Source organism: Ostrinia furnacalis, unplaced genomic scaffold (assembly GCF_004193835.3).
Source record: "Ostrinia furnacalis isolate ACB-3 unplaced genomic scaffold, ASM419383v2 OfSCF1067, whole genome shotgun sequence".
NCBI classification, from domain to species: domain Eukaryota; kingdom Metazoa; phylum Arthropoda; class Insecta; order Lepidoptera; family Crambidae; genus Ostrinia; species Ostrinia furnacalis.
Window position 1 is genome coordinate 21,784 of NW_021131306.1, and position 26,983 is coordinate 48,766.

A 26,983-nucleotide genomic window follows, 5' to 3' on the forward strand; every position below is an offset into this window, starting at 1 on the left:
GGTTGGTAGCGGCCTGCATCAAGCGCATCCCTGCTACATTTATCAGGTCCACCTTGCGGGTTGACCGTAAACCGAGTGTTTTAATCATAAAATGTTAGTGCAGAACGCCAGAAAGCCAGGAGAATTCAAAGCAAGGCATGAAAATTACCTACAATCAGGCTCTAGTATACAAGATTTCAGTTCCATTTCAAGAGTTAATTCACAGTGGTGTAGAAATTAAAGATAAAAAATCTACTGTTGCACAGTGACGCAATTTTAATTAACATGAAGCCTAATTCATATAGAAAAGCTAAATGTTTAGACAACCTGTTGAAAATGGTTTAAGTTTGGCAAAATATTTCCAAATATTAGTGAACACGTTATAAAGTTTATAAATCCAATCCCACGCTTCGCATATTACACCCGCGGCCCGGATGCTTTTAATTGATTGTTTCCATAGACTACTAAAAATACTAGACAGAATCAGAACGAATGTATCAAAACGCCGGCAATACTTATGTAACTTCGTTCGTTTCAGCCAAATGACGTCCACAGCTGGACAAAGTCCTTCCCCGAGGATTTTTATAATGACCGGTCATGCGCTGCCCGCATCCAGATTCTTCCCGCGACCTTCTCCAGATCGTCGGTCCACATAGTGGGGGGCCTGAAGGGCCTGGATCTTCCGGCCTGGAGTCACCATTCGGGAACTTTTCTACCCCAGCGGCCATCAGCTCTACGAGCTTTGTGCCTCGCCCACTATTTCACTTGATTTTAGCAATTCTGCGGGCTGTGTCGTTTTAAGTTTTAAGTTCAAAATTCATTTTTCTTTTAAAAAAGTTCGGTTTCTTCATAAATTCCAATATTTTAAAATTCTGCGTAGCCTGTCTAGTACTACATTTGTTTTTGATTTTACCCAACCAAATCGGGTTGGGCAGCCTTTTTTAACATATCAAAAGAGAATCTATATTCGTGGGGAGGAGAAATTCTTTGCATTCACAGTTCAACCAATTTGGATGGAACATGATCCTAAATTCAACTTTATTACCAAAAAATACTGTCGCACCCGAGAAATTGGTAAATAGTAGGATGAATTTGATTTCTTTAGTAAATTTAGTATAACTCCAAGGTATTTAAGAAAAACTGTGATACCTCATAAAATTTACCACAAAAAATCATTTATTTGCATTTTATTACTCAAATGCCTTTGTCATAAAGTTAGATGAGTTCACCTATTTAAGATTTAAGAAATCTCATTATTTAGTAATCGCCTGAAAACTATCTATCTGAATTGAAATATTTTCATCCAGGTGGGAACTTGGTAATAACGTATTACCAAACATCGTTCAAAGCACTGATGTATGCGAAGTAACAAAATATAATATCAAAATTCTGAAATGTCCACGAAGAGATGCCTTTGGGAAATCTCGAGCACGTTGCAATATTAGAATTTCGAGCCAGATATTTTTCTAGCTTACACGAGAGTTGGAAACATGCTCTTAAGCGATATTTGAAAAGTTGTAAAACAATATTGACCGATGTGGGTGCAATATTACAAGAGTTAATGTTTTTTAAGGTTGTGTGACTGGACTATTCCGTCTAGATTAAAGCTGGCTTAAATATTTCAGATGAGTAAGATTTTTTAGGCTGTAGTGACGCTGGGCCACAGCTTTTTGAAAATCTAAATCTATACTAAACTAGCAGCCGCCCGCGACTTCGTACGCGTGGATACCGTTTTACCCCTTAGGGGTGGAGTTTCGTAAAATCCTTTCTTAGCGGATGCCTACGTCTTAACATCTACCTGTAAGCCAAAGGACAATGGGCAAAATGGTACCCGGCTCCAATAGATATGTGTCTAGTATCGTTTGAAAGGTCTTACCAAGATGAACAACTTTTACTATGACCACCAGCCTCAGATCTGGTTGTGTTCGAAGATAAACATACTTTTTTGCGGAATGGTACCCGGGTCCAATAGTTATGTTTGTAGTGTCATTTGAAAGGTCTTACCAAGACGAACAACATTTACTATGGCCACCAGCCTCAGATCTGGTTGCGTTCGAAGATAAACATACTTTTTGTGTAACCAAAGTATCAACGTGTCCATCGTATGGTACTTAGGTTATGCGAGGCATGAAGGGTTTACTGCTCTAGCATCCTTCCTTGACTCTATAACAATTATTGATAGGGATAATTGTGAAATAAATATTTTTATTTAAAGAACTACTACCCCCTTATTAATAAAAAGTTACACCCAGGAAGAAACATGGACTAAAATGTCATTTCCATACCAAATGACAATTTAAGCTAGAGTTAAGTAGGGTGTAACTTTGATTAATAAAGAGGTTTAAGTTTTATTACTTCTTAATTAAGAGTTTTATTATGGGTTGCTAAAGCGAATAAACCTACAAGACCCAATAAGTCCACCCATAAGATGGACCGACGACCTCATAAAGGTAGCGGGAAGGCGCTGGATGCAGGCCGCCACTAACTGGCCATTGTGGAAATCATTGGGGGAGGCCTATGTTCAACTGGACGTCCTATGGCTAAAATGATCATGATGATGATGATAAAAGCGAATAAAGGGCTAATAGCTTTCTTAGTTCATCGTAGGCTCTATGTTTTCTTTTCAATGATTTTTTGGTTAGGATTATTAATAGATTTTAGTGATAGTGCATACTTGTATACATGGATGATTGTGTTATACTTTCATTTACTTAGTGGAATTACTGCTTTCAAAACGTGAATTAGAACTGGCCCCATAGCAGACATTTTCCTACATCTAAAGGCCTTTTAAAATATATATTGGTTATGGCTATTGGAGCGGGTACCACTTTCCATACATTTGTGCCCATCATCCTTTCAGCCCGATCCGTCCAGTGGTTTGGGTTGTGCGTTGATAGATCACTACCTATGTCAGTCAGCCAGCCAGTCAGTCAACTTTGAGTTTTATATAATTATATAGATATGTATAGATATAGATAGAATATATGTATTTATAGATAGATTCATAAGGCATTTGATGAGAATTTCAGATTAAATCAAAGTTAATAACAACATTATTCCATTATAATATAGTTCAATCTTACACGAAGTTGACTTTATCAGCATTTGCAAATTAATCAATGCATAATAGATCTCGCGGTGCCTTCTAGAGCGTACACTTTCAGGGTTAAGATAACCTCAACTGAGCTAGTTTGCTTCACTGAAATAACAACCGTGATAGTAGTTACATTAAGTTGATAATAATAATAATCATCATCTTTAGTAGGATTCATCAAAACTAAAAGTCAAACAACTTATGGGTGAGTTCATTTTGTCTTTTCACTTTTATAACCTTCAAAAGTAGATAGTATTTTAATAATTTTATCTTCGACCTAAAATTAAGTAGGTATGTATGTTCTTCATAAATTACTTTTTTCTTGAGCACGTTTTATATGCTTTCGATATCAATATAAATCGTGCCTATCCAGAATTTCATTTTTTTTAACAATACGTATAAATTGCCAGTTTTCTTAAAAATACTCAAATTAATTAGAATAAATAAAATATTACTTAGCAATTAACTAATAAACAAAATAAAAAAATAATAAATGTTCTACTTACCTGCAAAAACATGGCCATAATATTTACACAAAAATGAAAAATAATAAAAGTTGCTTAAGACCACACCAGATGATCACGGCATTAAAAATACTGCGTGGCCATACTCAATGTCCCGAGCTCCTAGAACAATTATCGTGTTTATTCGTGCCCAATAATTACACCAGGCATCGCGCCTGTCGTCGGCACAAGCTGTTCGCCCGGCCACCAAGCCGCACGGTAGCGCACGCTGAGTCCCCACTCTGCCGAATGCACACCGCCCTCAATGCACTCCTGGATGACTACCCTCATCGTGACATATTTGCGGACCCTTGGCATAAAATATTGTCAACTTGCCAATCCTTTTGTGAGCAGTGTTCTCTTTAATCTTTAAGGTGTTGTTATTATGTTTGTTGTTACCTAACTATTTAATTACGTAATAAGGTATAAACCTGTGTAATTAAAATAAATAAATAAAATAAATAAAGACCGTATGGCAGTGATGAGTTACTTGCTGTAAATGGTCACATAATTTAGTTATTTACATCGAAATAAGCCTACATGTAAAATGACAAACACGCGAAGCATGTTGAATATTTAGTTATGTGATTATAAAAATAAATCCTTGAATAACAACCTTGAAAATATGAGAAAATGTGAGGTGTTTTTCAGAATGAATTTATTGATAAAATTATTGAAGCCCCATTAATATTACAAATGCCATGGACACATATAAATAAACCGAATGGCTCTAATTAGTTATATTCAACATTCAACTAAGCGTTGGACATCATGTTGTCTTTAATATTATTGGCGTTTATCGGCTCAGTAGTTTCGGAGTTCGACCCCGAAATACACGAAAAATTCATGACGCTACCGAAACATGAGTTTGTGACTTATTTCAACTCTCTCAACCGTTCGTGGACTATCAAAGATTATGGTGAGGATAAAATTCAGATGCATTTTGGTGCTGAAATCAAACTTGATCATGGACTTCCAACCATAACTCACGATAAGGTTAATTTGCCTATCAATTTTGATGCTAGAACGCAATGGCCGCACTGTGAAACTATTAGAGAGATAAATAACCAAGGCGGATGCGGTTCTTGTTATCTCTTCGGTGCAATCAACTCTGCCTCTGACAGGACTTGCATCCATACCGGCGTCCACGTACGTTTATCTGAGCAAGAAGGAGACTGCGTAAAACCAATGAATGCCTGTAACGGCGGATCTACGTCAGATGTACTGCAATTTTGGGTGCAAAACGGTATTGTAACAAAAGAATGTAAGCCTTACAATGAATTTGAGTTGGCCAGTTCGAATTGCAAACAACTGTGTGTAAATCCTAGCATTCAATACAGTCAGGATAAACATTTTGGTGAAACTGTTTACCATGTTAATGGAGATCTGGATTCCATCAGTGCTGAGGTTGTTAAAAATGGCCCTGTGGTAATAGCATTTAAAGTTTATGGAGACATTCATAATTACCACGGGGGAGTGTATGAACACTCATATGGAGCGTTTGAGGGATATCACGCTGTAAGGCTTATAGGATTTGGAGTTGACGAAAGAGGTGTTGACTATTGGATTTTAGCTAATTCCTGGGGACCCGGTTTTGGTGAAGGTGGATTTATCAGAGTTAAACGTGGGCAAGCTGCATTGGGTGTGGAAAGTTTCGTGTTTGCAGGGATACCGAGAAGATATTAATGTTATATTTAATATTTCTTATGACAATAATTTGAACATGTTTTTTGTTTTTGATTTTGTTTTTAATAATTGGACATTTCTTAATTAATTTTGTATTGAATAAATTTTTGTATGGCAACCACGTATTTTTGTTTCTTTTCTAAAACACTGAATTTGAGATGTGACTGAGATGTTATCATAATATCGCACCTTTAAAGTTAAACCGTTACTAAACGAATTTTTCGCAAAAATGAGTTATCAACGCCATCTTACTAAAGAACACGTAAACTACAAGATAAAATAGACCACTTCTTCAAAATTGCCTTCTAACGCCATCTAGCGTTAAAGCATAACGTTACTAAGCCAAACTTTGAACGGCTCGCTAAATACAATAACGGGTCTATGCAAGTAAGAACGTGTTTGTTGCGGAGTGATGACGAAAGTTTAAATTCATAGTGTGATTATTTCGATAGTAACGGCCGGTCGTCACAAAAATAGGTAAGTTGTTTAGTTTTTTTAATGAGTAAAGTGTGACTATATGTTTAAACACAGTTTTCGTTTAAAAAAAATACACAATTCATTATAAAATTTCTTTGGTAAACGGTAACAATTGGTATAGTCACAGTTTGCCTTTATTTTTTTAGGTACTTGTCTAATAATATTTATCACTAAAGGGTGCCTATTTCGTTAATTACAGTTTTTCAATAAGCCATGAGTAAATTTTATGATTTACAATAGTGAAACATTTTTTTTAGTCTATAATAAAATATAGATTAAAAGCATTTATTTGCTCCAGGTGATGTCGTATTTCCGGATGACCTCACCCCCTCTTTGTAGCTGATAACTAAGCCCTGAATCCTTTAACAGAGTGCGAAGAGGATTCAGTGCTAGGCAGAACCACAAGGGACTCAAACTGTCACCCTGGAAATGCCTCGCTCAATCCTTATGAAGTTCAATGGATCAGGAGACCTCTCACCACCACCTGGCTGCCGAAGGACTGTAGTCCACTGCCCCATGCATGAGCATGAGCGTAAAAAGGATCTCATTGCATCTACCTTATACAACTCTAAGATCCTCTCCCGCCATGATTGAGGCACCGAATCATAGGCCTTCTTATAGTCAATCCAGGCAGCAGAGAGAGCTTTCCTGCTTCGCCGAACTTGTTGGCTAATGGTTATGTCTATGAGGAGGAGCTCTTTAGTATCACGAGACTCAACCTTACATCCATTCTGAGCAGTGGCCACAAAATATTGTTCATTATTTTTATTATTAAGTGATTTAAGGTAGGTATGTGAACAACCTTTCGAGGGTAGGGAAATAATGCTGAGATTGTAACTTGAGTTTAATATATTTTTTATGTATTTTTGGTAGGTAATTGCTAGGTGTGTTTTTTTCTTATTCGTTATCAGTTATACTTCCTATGATTTAAAGGTACAAAATGTCTTAAGACTGATTAATAAATAACTAGGCTAAATGCTTGTATGGATATCTTTAATTTGTAATAAAATATTGTTGATTTCGAATGTTTGTTATTTTTTAATATTGTAACATCATCACAAATAACTACTCTATGATATAAAATTTAAATGTATAATAATATCACCATTATCATTGAAATTTAAATAGTTTTCAATATAGTAACATTATTTGGACTGCAATTTGAATAGTAATTTATTTAAAAATGAAAAAATAGTAAATGGTAAAGTGTTACTATAATTATATAAATCAAAATAAATAATACTATACATAAAATATTTTATTTTTGTAAATCACATAACATAGCGTTAGCACATATCTATCATATAACTCATTAAGAAGCCTTAAAATACTATTTCCTTTGACTGTATTGAAAAAAAACATTGACTTTTTTCTTATTTTGGCTCTCCTGCAAAATTTCATAATTTCGTTTAGTAACGGTTTAAATTTAAAGGTGCGATATGTATATCACAAACCTTTTCAACGATAAGATACTGTACACGTCATCATCATTTCACAGTAAAGTCGACAACACGTCAGTCGTGCAAAATTTATTTCAAGTCCAAATTACAACTAACTGATGCCACTGATGTTTAGTTTGATGTGCCATTACCAGTCCGTGGGTATGCTACTAGAAGTAATAAGCTTAAAGAGCAAAATTTCTCATTTTTTCATCCAACTACATACATTCATAAAATCGTCTCTCCATTTGTAATTAGGAGTACATATTTGTACGTAGGATATAATACCCAAGGTCCGGGAGGGCTTTTAATTGTTATAGAGATTTACTTTGTAGAAATAAAACACAGCGGTTTTAGAGACGTCAAAAATATAATCCAAGGCAAAAGGTACAAGATAAAAAAGAGTAAAATAATAGAAAAGCAAGATATTTTACTGTACTAACCAGAAAACAAACATGTTGTACCTAGTCACCAAATAGAAATTAAAGTCGTCAAAACACATCTTAGTCAGGGTAAAGTGAAACCAAAAACCTCAAGGGTATTTAGGAGTCCCACTTGTTATGTCATCGTTTTTCACAATATGCACCTTATTCAACAAGTGCGTAAGTAGAGTTTTGAATATCATATCCTTCTTAGATTTGCATAAATAAGCCATTATCACTTTGTTTGGCTTATAAAAGTTGAGAGGTTTGTTAGAATTTTTGGAATTTTTCTTTTGGATTAAGTTGACCTTTTCAATTTTATTTGTGAACGTTTTAAGGTAAGAACCTTCAGCATGAAATTCCAGTGAAAATGTCGTGTTTATGTTCAAAAGTATGTTGAAATGACTTTGAATAAAATTTATGTATTTGCTGCTCTTTGTCTTCGGACTTTCCTTCTCTGGCTTTGGCTAATTATTTAGTGTCGTCAAGACCTTGAAACATTAAATCGTTGCAACCCTACTTTACTTCAAATCTATCATCAATTGATATTTGGAATTTAAAAATTGTATTTTAATACGTTGTCTTGGGTAACACACAAATAAGAAGTGTGAATCATAAAAAGGAGAATTTATTTTCAAATTATGTTCTACATGAGGTGACTTACCATATTTGTAAGTAGATAAATGATTGAAATCAGGTAAAGGCGATGTTTATAAAAAACGATTTAAATCATGATGCAATCTTTAAACTAACTTATTTTCGGAAGTCCGCCATAAACGTGATCCTCCAATTTCAATGCTTCTTGACCGCGCTTTATTCTGACGTATCCTTCTTCACCCCAATGTTTACCCCAAGAGTTAGCTGCAAGCCAATAATCATCACCATTTTCGTCAACGCCAAATCCAATCAGTCTGACAGCATGATAACCAATAAAGTCACCAAATTTATGTACATATACCCCATGTCTATATTTGCGGAAGTCTGCGAAAGCTGTAAACCCTACAACCAAAGGACCATTTTTGATCAGCTCAGCACTGATTGCTTCCACAGTTGGATGGACTTTGTAGGCATTTTCGGCGTAATGCTTGTCTTGACTGTACTCGATGCTGGAATTCCGGCATTCTTCTTTGCACCCATCGTTATAAAGTGCCAAAATATCATAAGGTTTACATTCCTGCGACACAAGTCCGTTTTTCACCCAGAAACTGACAACTTTGGCAGGATCTCCACCTTTACATGATTCTCTAGGGCGAATGCAGTCTCCTTCTTGTTCTGCCAAATGAACTTGGACACCAGCGTGGATGCAAGTCCTGTCTGAAGCAGAGTTGATGGCACCGAAGAGAAAACACGAACCGCATTGGGCTTGGTTATTAACTTCTTTGATTGTTTCACAGTGTGACCATTCCTCTCTAGCGTCGAAGTGTTCTGGTAGTTCCATCGCGTCGTGAGTTATGGTTGGAAGACCATGATTGGAATCAAGCTGTGCACCATAATAATGCTCGTCCTCACCATAATCTTCAACAGCCCAGGAATGGTTGAGCGAGTTGAAATAACTTATAAATTCATGTTTTGGTAGAGTTTTGAATTTTTCGTGGATTTCGTGATCGAATTCCGATGCCGCTAAGGCTATGAATGCCAAAAACACTAAACCGAACATAATAACCGCTTATTTTATTCAACTGAAAGTATTTCGAATAAATTATTTTATTTATATGTTTGATTCTCATATTTGGTGCCTTTTAGGAATGTGAAATATTCTCAATACTAAAAATTTCATTTAATTTTATACTGACAATTTATGGTATTGGTCAGCACGTGCTACATAATGGGCACTTAAACACAAATTCTTAAGTAATAGTTTTAGATAATAGCAGTCCATTTACGTAAACGGTATGACCGTTAACGTAATATCAACAGTTTTACGAGAAACATAGAATACCTACGTCATTTTATATTTTAGTTTCTACAGACTTACCTAGCAAGAGTTTTAGGAAATCAGATTAAAAGCATAATTATCCTTTGGCAGTCGGGTAAAAAGTAAACGAGGTAATTTCTGTGGTTGTCACACTTTGTTTTATAAGAGATAAAAAAAATGTGGTCGGAGTATTAGCGGAGTTAAAATATTGGAGACAGATTGTGTGAGATATCTTAAAAATATGAGAATATCAATAGCTTGGTGTACCTAAGTACCTACCTATTATGTTTGTAGCAGGTAGCTTATTTTTATAGTGTATTTAATTTTGACACTGCAATTAGGCCATGGTGTTATAGTTAAATAAATAGGTCATATGTTTATTTTATTACAAGTTCGCCTCCTATAATTTAGCAATTTGTTTACCAAACGCTTGCAAAAGATATTATATTATTTAAAATACTCAATTTTCACAGTAATTACCATGTTTATGAATCGTGTTCATCTTAATTCGGTCCTTTATTACGTTACTGACCCAATTTGGATCATTTTACATTGTGATAATAAGGAAATATATTTGTTATATTATCTTTGAACAAGAACTCGGTTTCTGAATTAAGATAGTTATATTCTACTTATTTATGTGGGGCTCCCCTCATCAGAAGGATGAGACATACCGATTAAATTACTAAAAATAACCCCGATGCTCCATCGATCACCTTAGTGGGAAGAACTATGTGAATCTGGACAAAGCTTTGAACCACCTCAGTTGGAAAATGAGCTTTCTCTTACTTAAAACTGGTTGATATCTACATATTAAAGAAAGAAAGAAAGAAAAAATATTTATTTGACAACTAATAGTACAAAAACAAAGGAGATAAAAAGAGAAAAACAACTACTATTAGTTCTTCTTCTTAGTCGGGCACTCTATGTAGTCGGTACGTGGTGGAGTGTTCGATGTCATAAAAATTCATAAATAAAATTCATTTATTTTTGCAAATAGGCTTTAAAAAAGCGCTTTTACATCTCCGAGGGTAGCTATCCTGGCGACTTATTAGGTAGTTCAGTGTTTTTCAACCTGTGGGTCGCGACCGGTCGCGAGAGGTCGTAAAAACTACCTCAGTAAAAAAAAACTCAGCATAAATGTTGTATAGATTGAAAAATTCGGTCCCTACAACATCTTCGTAAAAGGCATGAAAAAAAGCGAACGGGGTTTTTCATGCTAAGGGGGTCGCGTCATGAAAAAGGTTGAAAAACACTGAGGTAGTTGGTATCTATTTATTATCTACTACTGTTACTTTTAATTACTACCCGCTGCTGTAAAGACCATACCTCACGATTCTTTGGAGGTATTTTTTCCTTGGAGGGATCACTGCGTCTGACAGCCACTCCAAGTTGTGAATCCGAGTGTAATGGCCGCGATAAATCTTCAAACCTTGTTACGTTAAAATGTGGCTTCCTTAACCATTTGTGGACTTTGACGGATGTTCGGATTGTTTTGAAAATATCTGCTTGAAGCGGAGAGTGGATGCTCAGGAGGGTGGTGTTTTGTGAAGGGGTCAATGTATGATGGATTCGGGTATTTTGACCGTATGTCAAGCTTGTTGACGCGACAATAGCACAAAGGTTTTGGTATGGGAGTGTCGATTCGTATTAAGGCTATACCACAGAATAATAATAAGTACTACGGCTATACGCGCACGGGTGATAGTTTGTCACCGCGACAGTATATCTTTCTCTTTTACACTTTTCTAAAGAGAAAAGAGAGACAACTTAGTATTCATTCTTATCTATGTATGGTGAGACATAATGTCACGGTGACGAAAGTCATCCATGCGCGCGCGCCTTGATACAAGCATATAAATAACTTATTAGTAATCTGTGATAATACTTACAGCTAAACTTTACGGGTCTACAATAAATAATGTGTGATATGGAATGACATAAATGTGATGAAAAAGTACCCACAGAAATATCAAGGCATATTTATGAACGCCATCTAAAATTAACTGTTCCTGGCAATATACAAAAATGTAAAATAAATGAAATTAAAAACAAAACGTGGACGTAATTAAAACTGAAGAAATATCCTTGAAATTAATTAAAGCAAAAAGGATAACGTAAAGTAGTATGAAATAAGAGAGCAATTTTACTGTTCAATTAAGTTCTTTGCAACAAACAAATCGGACATTTTCGATTAAATTCGACGAATTAATGCATCGAGAACGAACATTTCGAATAATTTTCGTCTGCTTGAAATAATTAACTCGAAAGGTTTTCATTTTATGCTACAGATAGCATCGACACTGAAAAGATTCGGACAGCTTCATTGGAAACTGTCAGAATTACCTATATTGGGATATAATTACCTTGTATTCCCATAATGGATTAATCATGTACAATTTTAAAGGCGAGACGAGAATATCATTTCGAAATGGAATAATTGGTAATTTTAATTAAAATTAACAGAAATGGCATTTAGGTAAATACCTACATAGCTTTCCAGTGTTTTATACAACTGAGCATTTTTACTAAGTGTAATAAGAAAACAACGGTATTAATAAATAATTTTATAACATTAGAATATTTGAAATGTGGTACCTACTTAATATTATATACATATTACATATGTATACAATTGAGAAAAAAAGTTTCTTTCAAAATACATCGGTTTAATTAGTTGTAGACTAACTTTAATCGACCGTAGATTATAAATAATATCAAAAATCATGAGGCCTGACCTGCCGTAGGTAGTTTGAAACTCCAATATTATGCCATAACAAATTCATTCACCTTCGGACATTTCAGCGAACTTTCGACAAGCTCCAAAGTTGCCTAAAGTTGCCCAAAGTTGCCAAGTTTCTTTGTTCTTCATCTGTCATGCGTGTCTCAAAGTGTTCGCGCTTGAGTTGCTGAATTGTTTGAGAACTTTAAGAATATTTTTGGGTTTTAGCGACTAAATTATAAATAATATTCTGCAATAAATTCTTTGTCGTTTGTGATATTACTAATAAAAATAGCATGTAGTTTATTTTTGATACGTGCGACAGAAGAACAAAGTTTAACTATTTGTAAGTTTTGTTCTTGTTCTTGTTGTAGGGCATAGCTTAAAAATATAGCAAACTCAAGTGGCAGTAGGCTACAAATACCAAATTTGTCTAAGATTCGACGAAATGTGGTTCTCGAAATGTAGACTTCTTGGCAGACGTAAGGATACTCCCATCTGAGAGAGCCTTCGGTATGCTGTAGGCTGAGTAATTAAAAGATAACTTAAATAAATAACATAACAACAATTCTAACAAAACTTCCAAAAGTTTTCCATACAGGACACAAAATGACCATTACGTTATGTATAAAGATTTATTAAATAAAATGTCCGTTCGCTATACAGGGTGAAATTTTTTAATGCCACCTATAGCTGTAGGGAAAGTACTCTTAAGAGTATTAATACTGTAGATAGAAAATTTTACTGAAAGAAAACATTCCTTCATTTTTGAAAAGAAAGAGAACTCAAAGATTTTTGAAAATTCACACCTATACCATAGAATTTTCTGTGCATAATTAATAATTGTAATTAAATATTGTGTAATTTTGTCACCTGTTATATTCTGAATGTTGTAACCTGTTATATTCTGGTTACTGAAAAAACATTGTCATAATTTATTAATACTTGCGTAATTCACCATTATTAGCTCTAGCTTTTTATGTATTTGACTTAAACATTAAATCCCGTTTCAAAATTAAACTTCTGTTATAATAATTTTAGACATTTCCTTTTTCAGTTTAAATCTGTGCTCATTTTCGCACGAGTTCTCTCTTTGTGTTAACTCTATGCTAGAATCTGTTTAACTTTAGCTTCGACGTTTTCAATTAGTTATTGTCATGCAAAAATGGACTTAAATGAGGACACTATTTGTATAATTTTCACTTTTTTTTTCTTTGAAATGTTGCGATGTGTATGAAACTTGTATTTATGACGTTTTCAAGAGAAGTTCCAGTATGCTCACTATTGCTCACCATGAGTTTATATTAGGTTTGTTCGCCAGTGACTGCATAAACAATGACAGATTATGCAGCGTCGCTAGCGGTTACTTTCAGGGACTAAAATTTTCATTGATTTTTTTTATTCACTCGCGTAGGTTTAGTGTAAAGTCATGGTAAAGCGTAATCGTAAGTTTACTATTAAAGTATCGATTTGTTTATCAATTCTTCTTATCTTTTTTATCGTGTACCTACTCGTGTACTTACCGCCACATTATACAACCTTGATGTCATAATTTATAAGCTACCATAACTTATGACTTAATCATATTGACCGTGCTATATTGATTAGACCAGCATTTATAATGATTATTTTTAGTGGAAAATGTTTAAGAAAAGGCACTCTTGATTTAAATAAACCGACTACACAGAATCATTTTTCATATCTATCGACATTTGAAGCTTAGATCTGAATCTAAGATATCATAATCGTCATCATCATCAGGCTTGGTCAGCAAATCATTTAGTCTCCACTGCAGGAGTACGACCCTCTCCAATTTACCAAAGGCAAATGGAATATTCGGCCTACATTCCCCACGTCCCACACTGGTCAGACGAGTTGAGGAATCTTAGAGATATACTAACCTTCTGGGGATTCTGGATCTGAATTCAACATACCTACGAGTATTTCCTATAAATTTATCAGTAACGTAAATCATAAAACATCCACAAAATAAAGTTTAACTGTGTAATTAATGTCATATTTATTGTTCCAGATGCCCACCAGAAGACCACAGCTGTGAGTTCTCCCATCATGGAGCTCCCGCACACAATCTACCACATTTACGAAATAAGATGAATGAGCGGCTACCAAAAATGAACTGGGGAGCACCAGGTGACCACAATGCATGAGCTCGTATTCTTTCACCCAATCCCAAAACCTGAAAGCGACTTTGACATTTGGGATGGATTCGCCAACTTCACTTTGGAAACCCTCAACTTCAATCTTACTGGGAATATAACTGAGAAGAATGCCACGTTGAATGACAGTGGGGAGGTGAACAATTGGTGGGCGTTGGTAGCGTTGATCCTGGTTCTGTGTACGGCAGCTGGGAATGTGCTGGTGTGCCTTGCGATATACTTGGAGAGGAGACTGCAGAACGTGACGAATTACTTCTTGATGTCGCTGGCGATTACTGATCTACTGGTCGCGATTCTAGTGATGCCGCTTGGGATACTGACGCTGGTGCGAGGTGAGTCTTCATTATAATACTTCCATAATTTATACACTTACCCTTAACCCTTCAAGCCTCGCGAATCGAGAGACAATAGAAATCAATTGTTACGCGGTCTTATGCGACCCCTCGGGGTTTGATGGGTTAATGCAGTTTCATTCTACTAAGAGGTTTTGGTTGACGTTTGCTTAGGAAACCATCTTGTTTATGAACATTACGAATGGCCGCATTTGTATACAAATACGTTACATACAAATAGCCCAAAGGATTTTTAATTATTTTAGTTTGTGAAGATGCACCTACAGAAATAATATTCTAAGGAACAAAAAAAAATCTGTATTTTGGAAAGATAATAGTTTTAATTAAATATTGTACAAGCAGGCTTGTGAAATCAAAAGTATCGTTTTCTTAGTTACATGAAGAACTTACTTAAAATAGCATTGAATAAATTAGAGTGAAAGCTAGTCTAGGTAGATAAATAACATTGCATACTCGTTTTACCCAGTTTCTGTGTCGGCGCTACATATAAGAACTATCTCTAGGTATTTAACCAGGCAACAGAGCTTGCGTTACAGTCACAGATGCACCTTTTCTTCATTGAGTGTTAATATGAACCAGACGCAGGTTAGCGTACCATCCCTATATTGTTGACATTCCACCAGCTCGCACTAAGCGTTTCGATGACTCTTTTATAATGCGAACAGCTAGGAACTGGAATTCGTTGCCTGCTGCTGTCTTTCCCGAAGACTATAATCCGGGCGTTTTCAAGGCGAGAGTGAATAGGCACTTACAGGGCAGATATTATGTACCATCCTAGACTGCATCCCACTTAACATCAGGTGCGATTGTGGTCAAATATCTGCCTTGGCATAAAAAAAATTTTGTTCCTAATAAATCACTACTCTTTGGGTAAATCCAGAAGCTTCTACCTATACCTATAAAGCTTTGGAACAATAAACCTGTCGAGTGAAATCCCGACATGGCTACGGTTTAATTCGACGCCGAGTCGGAGTGAAAGGAATGTAACGCTGACAGATGATAGAGGCCTGTAGCGAACATGGCGCAACAAGAACAGCCACGGTAGTGATATAGACTTGAGAAAATTTAAACAATTTACTTATTAAGCCTTTATTAACTGCACTCTTCTCCAGTTTGTCCTTGGATTTATGTCAAAGGCCTCTTCCAATAATCTCCATGCTTCTATATTTCTAGTCATAGTAATCAATTTACTTACGGTTAATTTTCTCCCGAAGCAAACTTTGCCTTCACTGGTTGGGTTTTTATTAGCAGTCAAGCTGTAAGTGTAGGTCCTGGTTATACAGGAGTTGCAGCGGTGGGAATGATAGGTGGGAATAGTCCAGTTACTTACGGTTACTTAAACCTTTGTTTGTCACCTGTCCTGTAGACAATTTTATTTCGAACTCCCCTTACCTTATTCTGATTAATTTGGTTGCGGGTCTAATGACAGTTATTACTTACTTTCTTCCGGGACAAACGTGGCCTTTAACCCATTTAGACCTACCGTACCCTATGTGGTACGGTATATTATTGAAAATATTTTGAAGTACCAAACTGTTGTTATTTTGTAAAACTGATTGTGACAGTAAGCTTAAAGTGATTATTTTACATAATAATATTGAAAAATGCGTTTTAACAGGTGGTTTCGGAAATATTTTTAAAATTCCTCGACAGAAAACAAAAAAATTATTTACAATGTATTCAAGAAGGCATATTTCATATTATTCATGGTAAATTATATTATTTATCAATTTTATTTAAAAAATAAAGTACAATAGATATCAAAACTACAAAAAAAATATTATTGAGATTATTTTTATACCATTTTTTCTAGTCTAAAATAGGTGTACCCTATAAGGTACAGTAGGTCTATGCATAAGCAAAATCATGCGAGAAAATGTAATTAAATTTTTATTATTTTTAATTGTTTTAGGCTATTGATGCTTCACTTGATTGCCACAACTCTAGAAAAAAAATATTATTTCAGCAAACAAAGCAATTTTGGTATTTTTTCACTGCTTTCTTATCAGATGGCCGCTAATGGTGATCAGACTGACGAAGATTCAGGCGATAAAGATAGTGTCAATGTAAATAATTATACTCAGAGTTTTCTTCGATGGATTTGCTAAATTTCCGTCATCTTATTGTTAAATGCGGTTATTGATAGCAATAAACGTAACAAGTCAGAAGAAGCCAGGTCTTCTTCAGCTATCCTCACTAACTTTGGAGAAGGTAGGAAAAAAGAACCAAATGTGATTAGTGCCACATAAAACGACTTACAAGCTATGCCAAGAGTAATACTGGTGATTATGTGATTTTATTTTTATTTTATATCATACAAAAATAAATAAAAACCTGCTTTGAACAACTAGTATGTTTTGCATGCATATAGACCTACTGTACCCTATATGGTACGGGCTCCCCACGGCCCCCTTTTTATGGATTATTTTTTAAAATATTTTTTTCATGCTTTTTATGCTTCCTTTTGTAAGTTCTTGCTGATCAATTATTATTTACAAAAATAATTATCGGTCTAAATGGGTTAAGCTGTAAATCTTGGTTACATAGTACTTATTCAGCGGTGAAAATAGTTTGATGTTAAAATATTATAAAAGATTTTGCCCGCGGCTTCACCCGTGTGAAATTTAGTTGGTCACAGATCGTCATAAATTATAGCCTATATGTTATTCTGGGTTATCCCAACTAATATTATAAATGCGAAAGTAACTCTGTCTGTCTGTCTGTCTGTCTGTTACGCTTTCCCGCTTAAACCTCGCAACCGATTTTGATGAAATTTGGCATAGCGATAGTTTGAGTCCCGGGAAAGAACATAGGATAGTTTTTATCCCGGTTTTTGAAACAGGGACGCGCGCGATTAAGTTTTTCTGTGACAGACAAAATTCCACGCGGGCGAAGCCGCGGGCGGAAAGCTAGTAAACAATAATACTGTAAAGTTTCATCAAAATCCGTTCAGTAGATTTTGCGTGAAAGAGTAACAAACATCCAGACATTCAGACATCCAAACATCCAAACTTTCGCATTTGTAATATTATAATAGTAGGATTTATAATATTAGTAGGATAAATCAGTTAGCTAATCGCAATACTCGTAATACATTAAGTTGTGCTTAGTTTCGGGTTACTACATGTTGGTTATAATTGAAAAGTGATTACGATATGATACGAGAACCTGTACATTTTCACTCAAAAAACATGAATTTAGTTGGCTTTTCTCCCTGCGCTACGGGGAGCGTGGGCACGTGACGTCACGAGTCTCCCAACAATACACCCCTAATGGACCGGCGTGCAACATTGTTGCTGACCCTACAGATTACTATGAAATACAATATCTTAAGCCCCGTAAGCCCCGTATCACCCTCAGGTATGAAAACAATAGAGGGGGGAATCGCAAATTCGACGGGATACCGCCAAATTTTATTACAAGTTAAACTGGTTAAACTAAGTTTACGGTTTGTTGACAAGGCTTTCACCAATCGGTTGCCCTTTCCCAGGTTGGGAAATTGATTTCATGGTAATTTGGCTTTTAAAAGGAAGACACAATTTAATATTTTGCAAGTAACACTGAGCTACTTGAAAAAGTGCGAGAAATCTATTTTGATTTTCAATTTTCTTAGTTTACTAGAAAGTTTGTTGTTCGTTGGAGTAGTCCTGAAATGAATGAATGTATTTTGATAGTACTACACATAATAATAATAGTAAAGTTTTCATAATATTCCACTGCAAATACACTTTGGCAATTCAGCAAACAAATAAACCCATCTGATGTTAGCATTGAACTTTCTATTAGTTTATACTCGATTAAATCTATTTTCGGTTGCCAAATGAAATCAAAGATCGGCAAAATCAAAAAATTAAATATTTATTGATATTAACCAGCATTTTGGCACTTATGAACGTAAAATAAAATAAAAAAGAGTACTTAGCCCAAGAGGTAAGTACCTACTTTACAAAATGTCTCCTTATCTTTTGGATCCTACCAGAGCTTCGAGACTAACGCCCGTATTCGCAAACATTACTATGAGGTCTCACAGTGCGCGTAGACGCACAGGGAGACACGCGGACCAATCACATAGTTCTATTCAACGCTGTGCGTTCGATTTGCTGTGTCACTTAAGCAAGCATCGTTTGTGATTACGGGCGTAATATGGCAAGTGCTGAGATGAAACAATATAAGAAGCATAACATTGGAATCTCAAGGTTCAGTACATTTTAACTACTTCTTTACTTCAAAACAGCCAAGGTCTTTAAAGGGTCCTATAAGAAATTACATCTTAAATTCAATAAACTCTATTCTAACAAAGATCCCCATTTGGCTAGCAAATCAGTATCGGTCACCGTAGCTTCATTGGTATGCACCTTGCATGGTCTAGCTCCTGGGTCTCTCAAAGCGTCAATTACCATATTTTAATCCATTTTACAGCTCAATTCGGTCTTGGTACGCCTAAGAGCCAAAGCACACGATGCGTTGCGGCATAGAATAAGTAATATAGGTGTGCCAGAATCTCATGGCAAACAAAAATATTGGAAAAGTGTGTTTTTCATATGGCCATTGTCTATGGCTTTATTGTCACCTGTCAAAGTAAATCAAGAGATCTGTCAGCCGCTGCAGAAATTTTGTAATCTCTTCATGCCTATTTGTTATTTTTGTGAAAAATTCGAAAAAGCTCAAGCAAATCATATTGTTTTCAATGTGTATTGTAAAATAAGGCATAATTCAAAGTCAATCTTTGATTTTAAAGCTCGTCGTTGAGTTGACAGTAAGTTGGAGTGAAATGTTTTGATACATTTAGTTTATTACCTTATTACCTAACTGCGTCAGAAGGAGGGTTATGTTTATTTTTATATTATTCTTACCTAATAGCTGCTTTTTCGGGGTTTTCAGGTGTATTTCATACATTGGTTCAGAGGAATAGTGAAAACGTTATGACCATGTAAAGAAAATTGAAAAAGATATCATCAAGCAAGTTTGAGTAATTGAAATGCTGAAAGAGCAATTTATATTATACAGGGTGGAATTTTGTGAGTCACCACCACAATGCCACCTGGAGAGAAAGTACTCTTAATATTGTAGATAGAAATTTTTTCTCAAAGAAAACATTCCTTTATTTTTGAAAAGAAATAGAACAGCATTCAAAAATTTCCAAAAATTTGCTTGCCACACCAGGGAATCTAACCAACTAAAATCTGTTAAAAATTATATCCTGTATTTTTATTACATCGATCGCTAGGGTTAAGTATAAGGATGAAATCTCTCTAACAAACTTGATAAATCAAATGAAAAGAAAACCATGAAATCTTAAATTATTTTAATAATATTACAGAAAATTGTATGGTAGGTATAGTAGTGAATTTTCGAAAAAAATTCGAAAATCTTTGAATGCAGTTCTCTTTTTTTTTCAAAAATAAAGGAATGTTTTTTTCAGTAAAATTTTCTATCTACAGTATTAAGACTACTTTCCCTCCAGGTGCCATTAAAAAATTCCACCCTGTATAAATACCTCTTTAACTTGATCATCTATTGAAGAACAACAAATGCAAGTGGAGTTCTTAAGAATCGTTTTCTAGTTCTGAATGAAGTGATAAGTTAAATTTAAGAATGATACATACTAAAATTATTTACAGTAATATAGTACGGTTTACTTATTTTTCAAGACATGTTTCTATGTTAAAAACCCGATGTATAACAACATTCTTCATACACATACCTAAAATATAGGTAGGCATTTGTACTTCATGTTCATTAATATTAAAGTCATAAATAAAAAATTTAACAGTATCAAGATCGTTTAATCCAATTTCCCCAGTATTGCACTCAACAAAGTTTATTTTCCCCATTTGCCATGAGATTCTGGTACACCTATAGTAACATAGTTGAGGCGCCGCACCGCAAAGATTTCGCCGTCACGGCGCAGCGCCGCACCACAGATATATTTTCTATATCTCTTAATATCTTAATGTAAAGGTGGCGGTTTGTGCTGCGACAGAGACAAGCGACCGAGACAAAAGACCGACAGAAAAGACCGAGACAAAAGATCGAGACGAGAGACCGCGACCGTTACTTGACTTTAGGTAGCGATATAAGCGTCAGTTCGCGAGCGAGACAGACAGGAGACAGAAACCTAAGTTCTTTCTAACGGTCGCAGTCTCCCGTCTCGGTCTCCCGCCTTGGTCTCCCATCTTGATCTGTCGCCTGACGTCGCAACGACACGCTCCGGTGTCGCAACGCCGCAACGCATCGTGTGCTTTGGCTCTAACCTCGATTCTCTAAAATTACGATAGTGGTGTCGGTCAATCGATAAAGCATCGATACAAAGCGCTCAACGTATAATCGATACCGCCAACGGTTTAATTTATTTGAAAGGTTTCGGGCGCTCCGGAATTGTTTTCAAATCGTGAATCAATTTGCTGACGTGTTTTATTGAAAAGATTATTTAGATAGGCATCCAATTACTTCCATATCGAGCGAGAATCTGTAGTTGTGATATTAGTTTGATGGGTGCTCTTTGATAACGTTCGGTGCATACAATCAGATAGATAGGTTGACAGCACATCAGAATAAATGTTACTGCAAAATAACCTGTATTACAACGAGATAAGATGCCTAAGTGTTTAGCTTTGTACCTGGTCATTGATTTATTCTTGAAAACAGCTGTGGGCATTATTATTTCAAATCTAAATAAATATAACTCGAAGGTGACTAACTGACTGACTGACATAGTGATATAGTGATATATCAACGCACAGCCCAAACTACTGGACGGATCGGGCTGAAATTTGGCATGCAGGTAGATGCTATGACGTAGGCATCCGCTAAGAAAGGATTTTAAAAATCTACACCAAAGTAAAATAAAACATACTCGTATCTGTCTAATTTTAATAGAGCTAGTTTTTATCTGTTTCCTTGTTCCGATTAATTTCGGAAACGCCTGGACTGATTTTGACATGACAAACGGCTAACGTTTGGCAGTAAAAGTTTTCAAGAAGTTACTAAGTATTTTTTTAAGACTTTAATATTTAATTCATTTATTTGTGGAGTAAATCTATGACACACTAAAATCTACGTGGATAAAACCGATGGCATAAGCTGATGTTGTAATAGATTCAAACTATCGACACTTTGAAAGTCGATTTGCGTCATTAAGTATCGTCAAGTAATCGACTGTACTCACAGTCCAAGTTACAGCAAATTAAGTTACCCATACCTTGAACGGAAAGTTGTAAAGTTCGTTAGAATTTTGATTGTGTTTCAGAGTTCAAAATGACGTTAAAACGTTATCTTGCTTGGAGGCAATCTATGGGAAATACACGAGTTGTAAACGAAGCGGAAAATAGAGGGATGGTCTAGGAAATGACAGTTAATTGTTTTATGGACTTAGAGTACACGTAACCCATTTGAATTATGAGTTTGTAGCTCACGATTATAACTTAGTTTATGTTTAGGACGGCTTAAAATATTACTAACATACTCTATGGACTTTATGCTTCAGCCTTATTCCATACAATGTTCGTACCATAGAGATATAGAGAGATGCCAAGTAATGCGCTGAGTTCGAAACTCAGTGTCGCATTAGAAATTCACACACACAAAGTATTCAAAATATGTGCTCATTATCCACTGCGATATCAGTACTCAACGTTCGAATAATGTTTAGTACTACGCAAGTAATGTAAATTGTTTAGTTTTAGTTTCTGTGATTTGTGGTTCGTACAGATTAACAACCCGATCAAACTATCGGCTGACAAAAAATTGCGCATAAAGTCTGTAGGCTAAGGGGTGTCTGTAATGCAGGCAATTTAGAGTAAAAAGTCACGATGTTTTGACAGTAACGCGTAACGCGCGTATTCACAAACGATAATTGCTTAAGTGAAGCAGCAAATCGAACAAAGAATCAAAGAATGTTGTGTGTATCGAGTTAAAAATATTATAAGTGACCTTTACCATATCATTCAGTTACATTTACAAGGAACTTATCAGAAGCAGCCGTCGGTTGCTGACATTGTAGCAGAACGGAAAAATGGCAGTTTCAAAAGGACTTTTTGTGCTTCGGACCTGTCAACATGCCACAGCCTGTTGTATTGTGTACAAGTTTGGCGCAAAAACTAGGCACGCGACAAAACGTTGGGTCAAATGTGGCACATATTATTATTATGTGTGCTAGTATCCGATTTGGCACGTACAGAAAATTGTAATGCAAAATCATATTATGGACATTCCCACAGGGTAGGTATCTACTTGTTACCATACGATTTTGATTTAACGTGCAAGAAGATAGATTTTAAAATATTTGACTAAGTATAAAACTAAACAATGTGTTAAACTAGCTTTGAAAGGTAGAAGCGTTTAAAACTTTGGGATTAGCTGATCGTGCGTGACGTCTCAATGACACGTGCCCAAACTTACTACTACGGGGAACGGTGCATGTTGCACTATCGTGTAAAGTGACGTCACATTATTTCATATCTGTATCTTTGGTATGTTTAGATATTTTTAAAACAAATAATCTCTGAATAATCTGATGCAGGGTTAAAGAAAAATGAAAAATAAAAACAAAACATGCATATTCTTCATTGCTGCTCATTCTCAAAATGACGGAATGCCGTACCCAACCAGTAAAATGCTTACTCAGTGGCATGACGTTAACGAGCATACTTTACGTCAACGTTATGTTAAGTATTCGCGAGCTATTCAACTCATCCTTTTGAGCAACATTGGACTCATTTTAGCGTGTGGAATTTCGATCTGCATTTTTTTATTTGCAGGTTCTTTTGTTTTTAACCAATGTTTTTATTTGTAACTAGCTTTCCGCCCGCGGCTTCGCCCGCGTGGAATTTTGTCTGTCACAGAAAAACAATATCGCGCGCGTATTTACTCACCGTTTAGACCTACCCTGGAGACATTTTAAAACCAAAATCAGCTCAATCGGCCCAGCCGTTCTCGAGTTATAATCAGACTAACGAACATCAATTCATTTTTATAGATAATTTGATTTTCGAATGTGTTTTTTTTTCGTGTTCGTTGTTCTACTCGTACTAAGGCTGGGTTGCTCCATCTTACTTTAACTATAACACACGTCAAAAGTCTGTCAAATACCATACAAAAACATCAGTTATAGATAAAGTTACGGTTCGGAATATCAAATTCATATTTTAAAACTCACGTTAAACTTTCGACCCCCTTTAATTCCCATGGGAGAAACATTTTGAAAAATTACATCTGAAAACTTACGCTGTGGTTTTTGACGAAATAATTTGGATTATAGAGACACGGAACCCTCAGACCAGACCAGTCTGAACCACAATAAGGTACTTTTTTAATTTAAACATTTATTATGATTGTTACATCTATTATGCATAAATGTCACGTAATTACGACCTAACGACATACATTTATTCATATTAAAGAAAATAAAAAGGTATGTAATCAGAAACACATAAATTATGCATTCAAGGTTATGGTAAACGTTGCTAAGTACGGTTGAGTTACAATTTTCTTTACATTTTATATTATACTTAGTACGTGTACACAGGGCCGGATTAACCATCTCGGGGCCCTTAGGCACACCCCGTTTCCCCCCCCCCCCCCCCTTTTCATACCACAACAACGCAATTTGGAAATGTTTACTGTCAACATTGTTTCGTAATGTAAGTAGATGTTGAATGAAGGTACCATCATTATCGNTTTCATACCACAACAACGCAATTTGGAAATGTTTACTGTCAACATTGTTTCGTAATGTAAGTAGATGTTGAATGAAGGTACCATCATTATCGCAAAGGTATACGCCTTCCTTCAAGTGAAAAGACTTTCGCCACAATCTACAGTGTCATTTAAAAATGAAAGAATAGGAAAATCTTGCATATTTTTATAAAAAAAAAACTTAAACATTAAATATTAAAAATGTACATTCTAATTTTTTTTGGATACAAAATCGTTTAAAACTTCTTAAAAATTGACCTTTTCTGATACATCATCTTTACATGATTTTTTTTTTTTCATTTTTTAATCGGGAGTGCTGGGCCCCTGGTCATAGTGGGCCCCTAGGCACTGGCCTAAAGTGCCTTATGGATAATACGGCACTGCGTGTACACATACAAATACACAACATCAAGGAATACTTTTGCAAGATTCTATTAGTTATGAGATTAAATGTTGAATTAAATTACCAATGATTTCCTTTTCATTCATCAACCGTGCGACGTGGAAGTCATTGGGGGAGGCCTATGTTCAGCAGTGACTGTGGACGTCCTGTGGCTGAAATGATGATGATGATGATGATGATGATGATGATGATGATGATGATGATGATGATGATGGTGATGATGATGTTGATGATTATCTAAAACTAACTGACTCAGAGAACTTCGTACCGCCTATGCTCATTAGAAATAATGTAGGATACTATTGGTGAGAGAACTTTTCAAACCGGTTCAGTAGTTTCGGAGCCTATTCAATGCAAACAATGAAATCTTTCCTCTTTTTAATATTAGTGTATTGCGAAAATTACTTAAGATACAAATTAATGTTTGAATGTCAAGTTACACCAAGCTCATCATTTCAGCCGCAGGACGTCCACTGCTGAACATAGGCCTCCCCCAATGATTTCCACATCGCCCGGTTGATAGCGGCCTGCATCCAGTCAGCGCCTTCCTGCTACCTTTATGAGGTCGTCAGTTCACCTTATGGGTGGATATGATTGTACACCAAGTTACTTGAACACAAAAGCACGCAAAGTTACGAGTAAAGTATACTTAAATCTTATTTTCTCAATATCGCTTGAAACCTGTTCAGAACAAACATTTTCATCTGCAGTCTGTTATTCCCCTAACTTTTATTTAATCCCGAACTTATGTAGTTGTTACTAAAGTTCTAAGTTGAAGCACTCTTCGCTAGTGTTATTGTGTTTACTTGGAACACTTAATGGCTTCTTGCAGGGATATTATGGATATCCGTAACCGTAACGGAAACTTTCGGATATCCGAAATAAAAAAAATATCCGAAACCGTAACCGTAACCGATTCAAAAGTTTCGGATAGTTTCGGATGTAGGCAGTTTAAATTGTTTTTGTACAGCATTATATGTAAAGGCATAACAGCCTGATTTACCTTTATAATGCCATCTAGTAGCAATTTTTATTTTTTTTACTTTTTATTCGATTAAAGTGTGCGGCCATGAATGAACCGTGTTGGACAACTATTGCAAATTGCATTATAAAGCACAGATATCCGTAACCGTCACCGAAACTTTCGGATATCCGAAATAAAAAAATATCCGTAACCTTGTAATATCAATTCTATATCCGTAACCGTATCCATAACCGAAACTAGATATCCATAACATCCCTAGTTTCTTGTAGGTAACACTCAAAATTTATCTCTATTATCTTCTAGGTAGAAGTATAGTAAAATAAGTCATCATCATCAACTCGCTTGCCGGTTTCTGGATTGAGATTTTTAGCTTGAACTTGTTCATCTTCTAATCAAGTATTTCATATTTTTATACTTATTAAAGGCAGAAAAACAAAAAAATTGAGCGTGAGTTTCCACTAAATTAACAGAGGCACCTTGGGAACTTGGAAAACCTTGGGGGAGGCCTTTGTCTAGCAGTGGACGTCATTTGGCTGAAATGAACGAACGAACGAACGATCAGAGGCAAATGTAGGATTTAGCCTACATTCCCTACGCTGGGGTACCGCCATAGACGGGTGTATGGATTGGTGAAACCTGGCGTTCGTATCTTTGACATTTACGACATCCACGGGTAGAGTAGAAAGAGCCTATTCTATTTTTGCTCTGTGAAACTATTTAATATTTGTACCTAAATAACACTTTTTAGGTCTCCGTCTCAAGTTATAATTAAAGAGGTGAAATGTCCCAGAGTGTAGGTACCTAAATCACTCACAACCATGTCCTGTAATTTGTACTACCCCGTGAGTAGCGGATTTACGCTTGGTGTTATTTTAGGCCTCAAAAATAATGTCTTTAAAAATTAATTTTAGTATTCTGCGTACACGAACTTTTATAATATAATATTGTCTTAAACTTTAATGGTCACTAACATAATTAATTACTGACGGGAATGTTACTCCGTGACCATGGCGCTTGCAACAGTGCCGAAATATCGGAAACTCAAAATTAAGCTACATGGTAGCAATCCCGTCAGTACTAATAATTACGAACTTTTATAATTATAATCTAATTGTTTGTTATAGACGACGCT

General features: G+C 35.6%; 2 protein-coding genes and 1 pseudogene across 2 annotated transcripts in view; 2 read left to right on the forward strand and 1 right to left on the reverse strand.

Moving 5' to 3' along the window:
• Positions 1–4,347: 4,347 nt before the first annotated feature.
• Positions 4,348–5,262, forward strand: LOC114351036 (cathepsin B-like). Its single transcript, XM_028302074.1, has one exon. The coding sequence runs from the start codon at positions 4,348–4,350 to the stop codon at positions 5,260–5,262; it is 915 nt and encodes a 304-aa protein (XP_028157875.1).
• Positions 5,263–8,348: 3,086 nt separating this feature from the next.
• LOC114351026 (cathepsin B pseudogene) lies at positions 8,349–11,908 on the reverse strand (annotated as a pseudogene).
• Positions 11,909–14,283: 2,375 nt separating this feature from the next.
• The window catches only part of LOC114351027 (5-hydroxytryptamine receptor 2C-like), a 28,900-nt gene continuing 16,200 nt past the window's right edge, over positions 14,284–26,983 (forward strand). Inside the window, exon 1 of the mRNA XM_028302062.1 lies at positions 14,284–14,746. Within this exon, the coding sequence (XP_028157863.1) occupies positions 14,398–14,746 (349 nt within the window). The 5' untranslated portion in view covers positions 14,284–14,397. The remainder of the gene's footprint in view (positions 14,747–26,983) is intronic.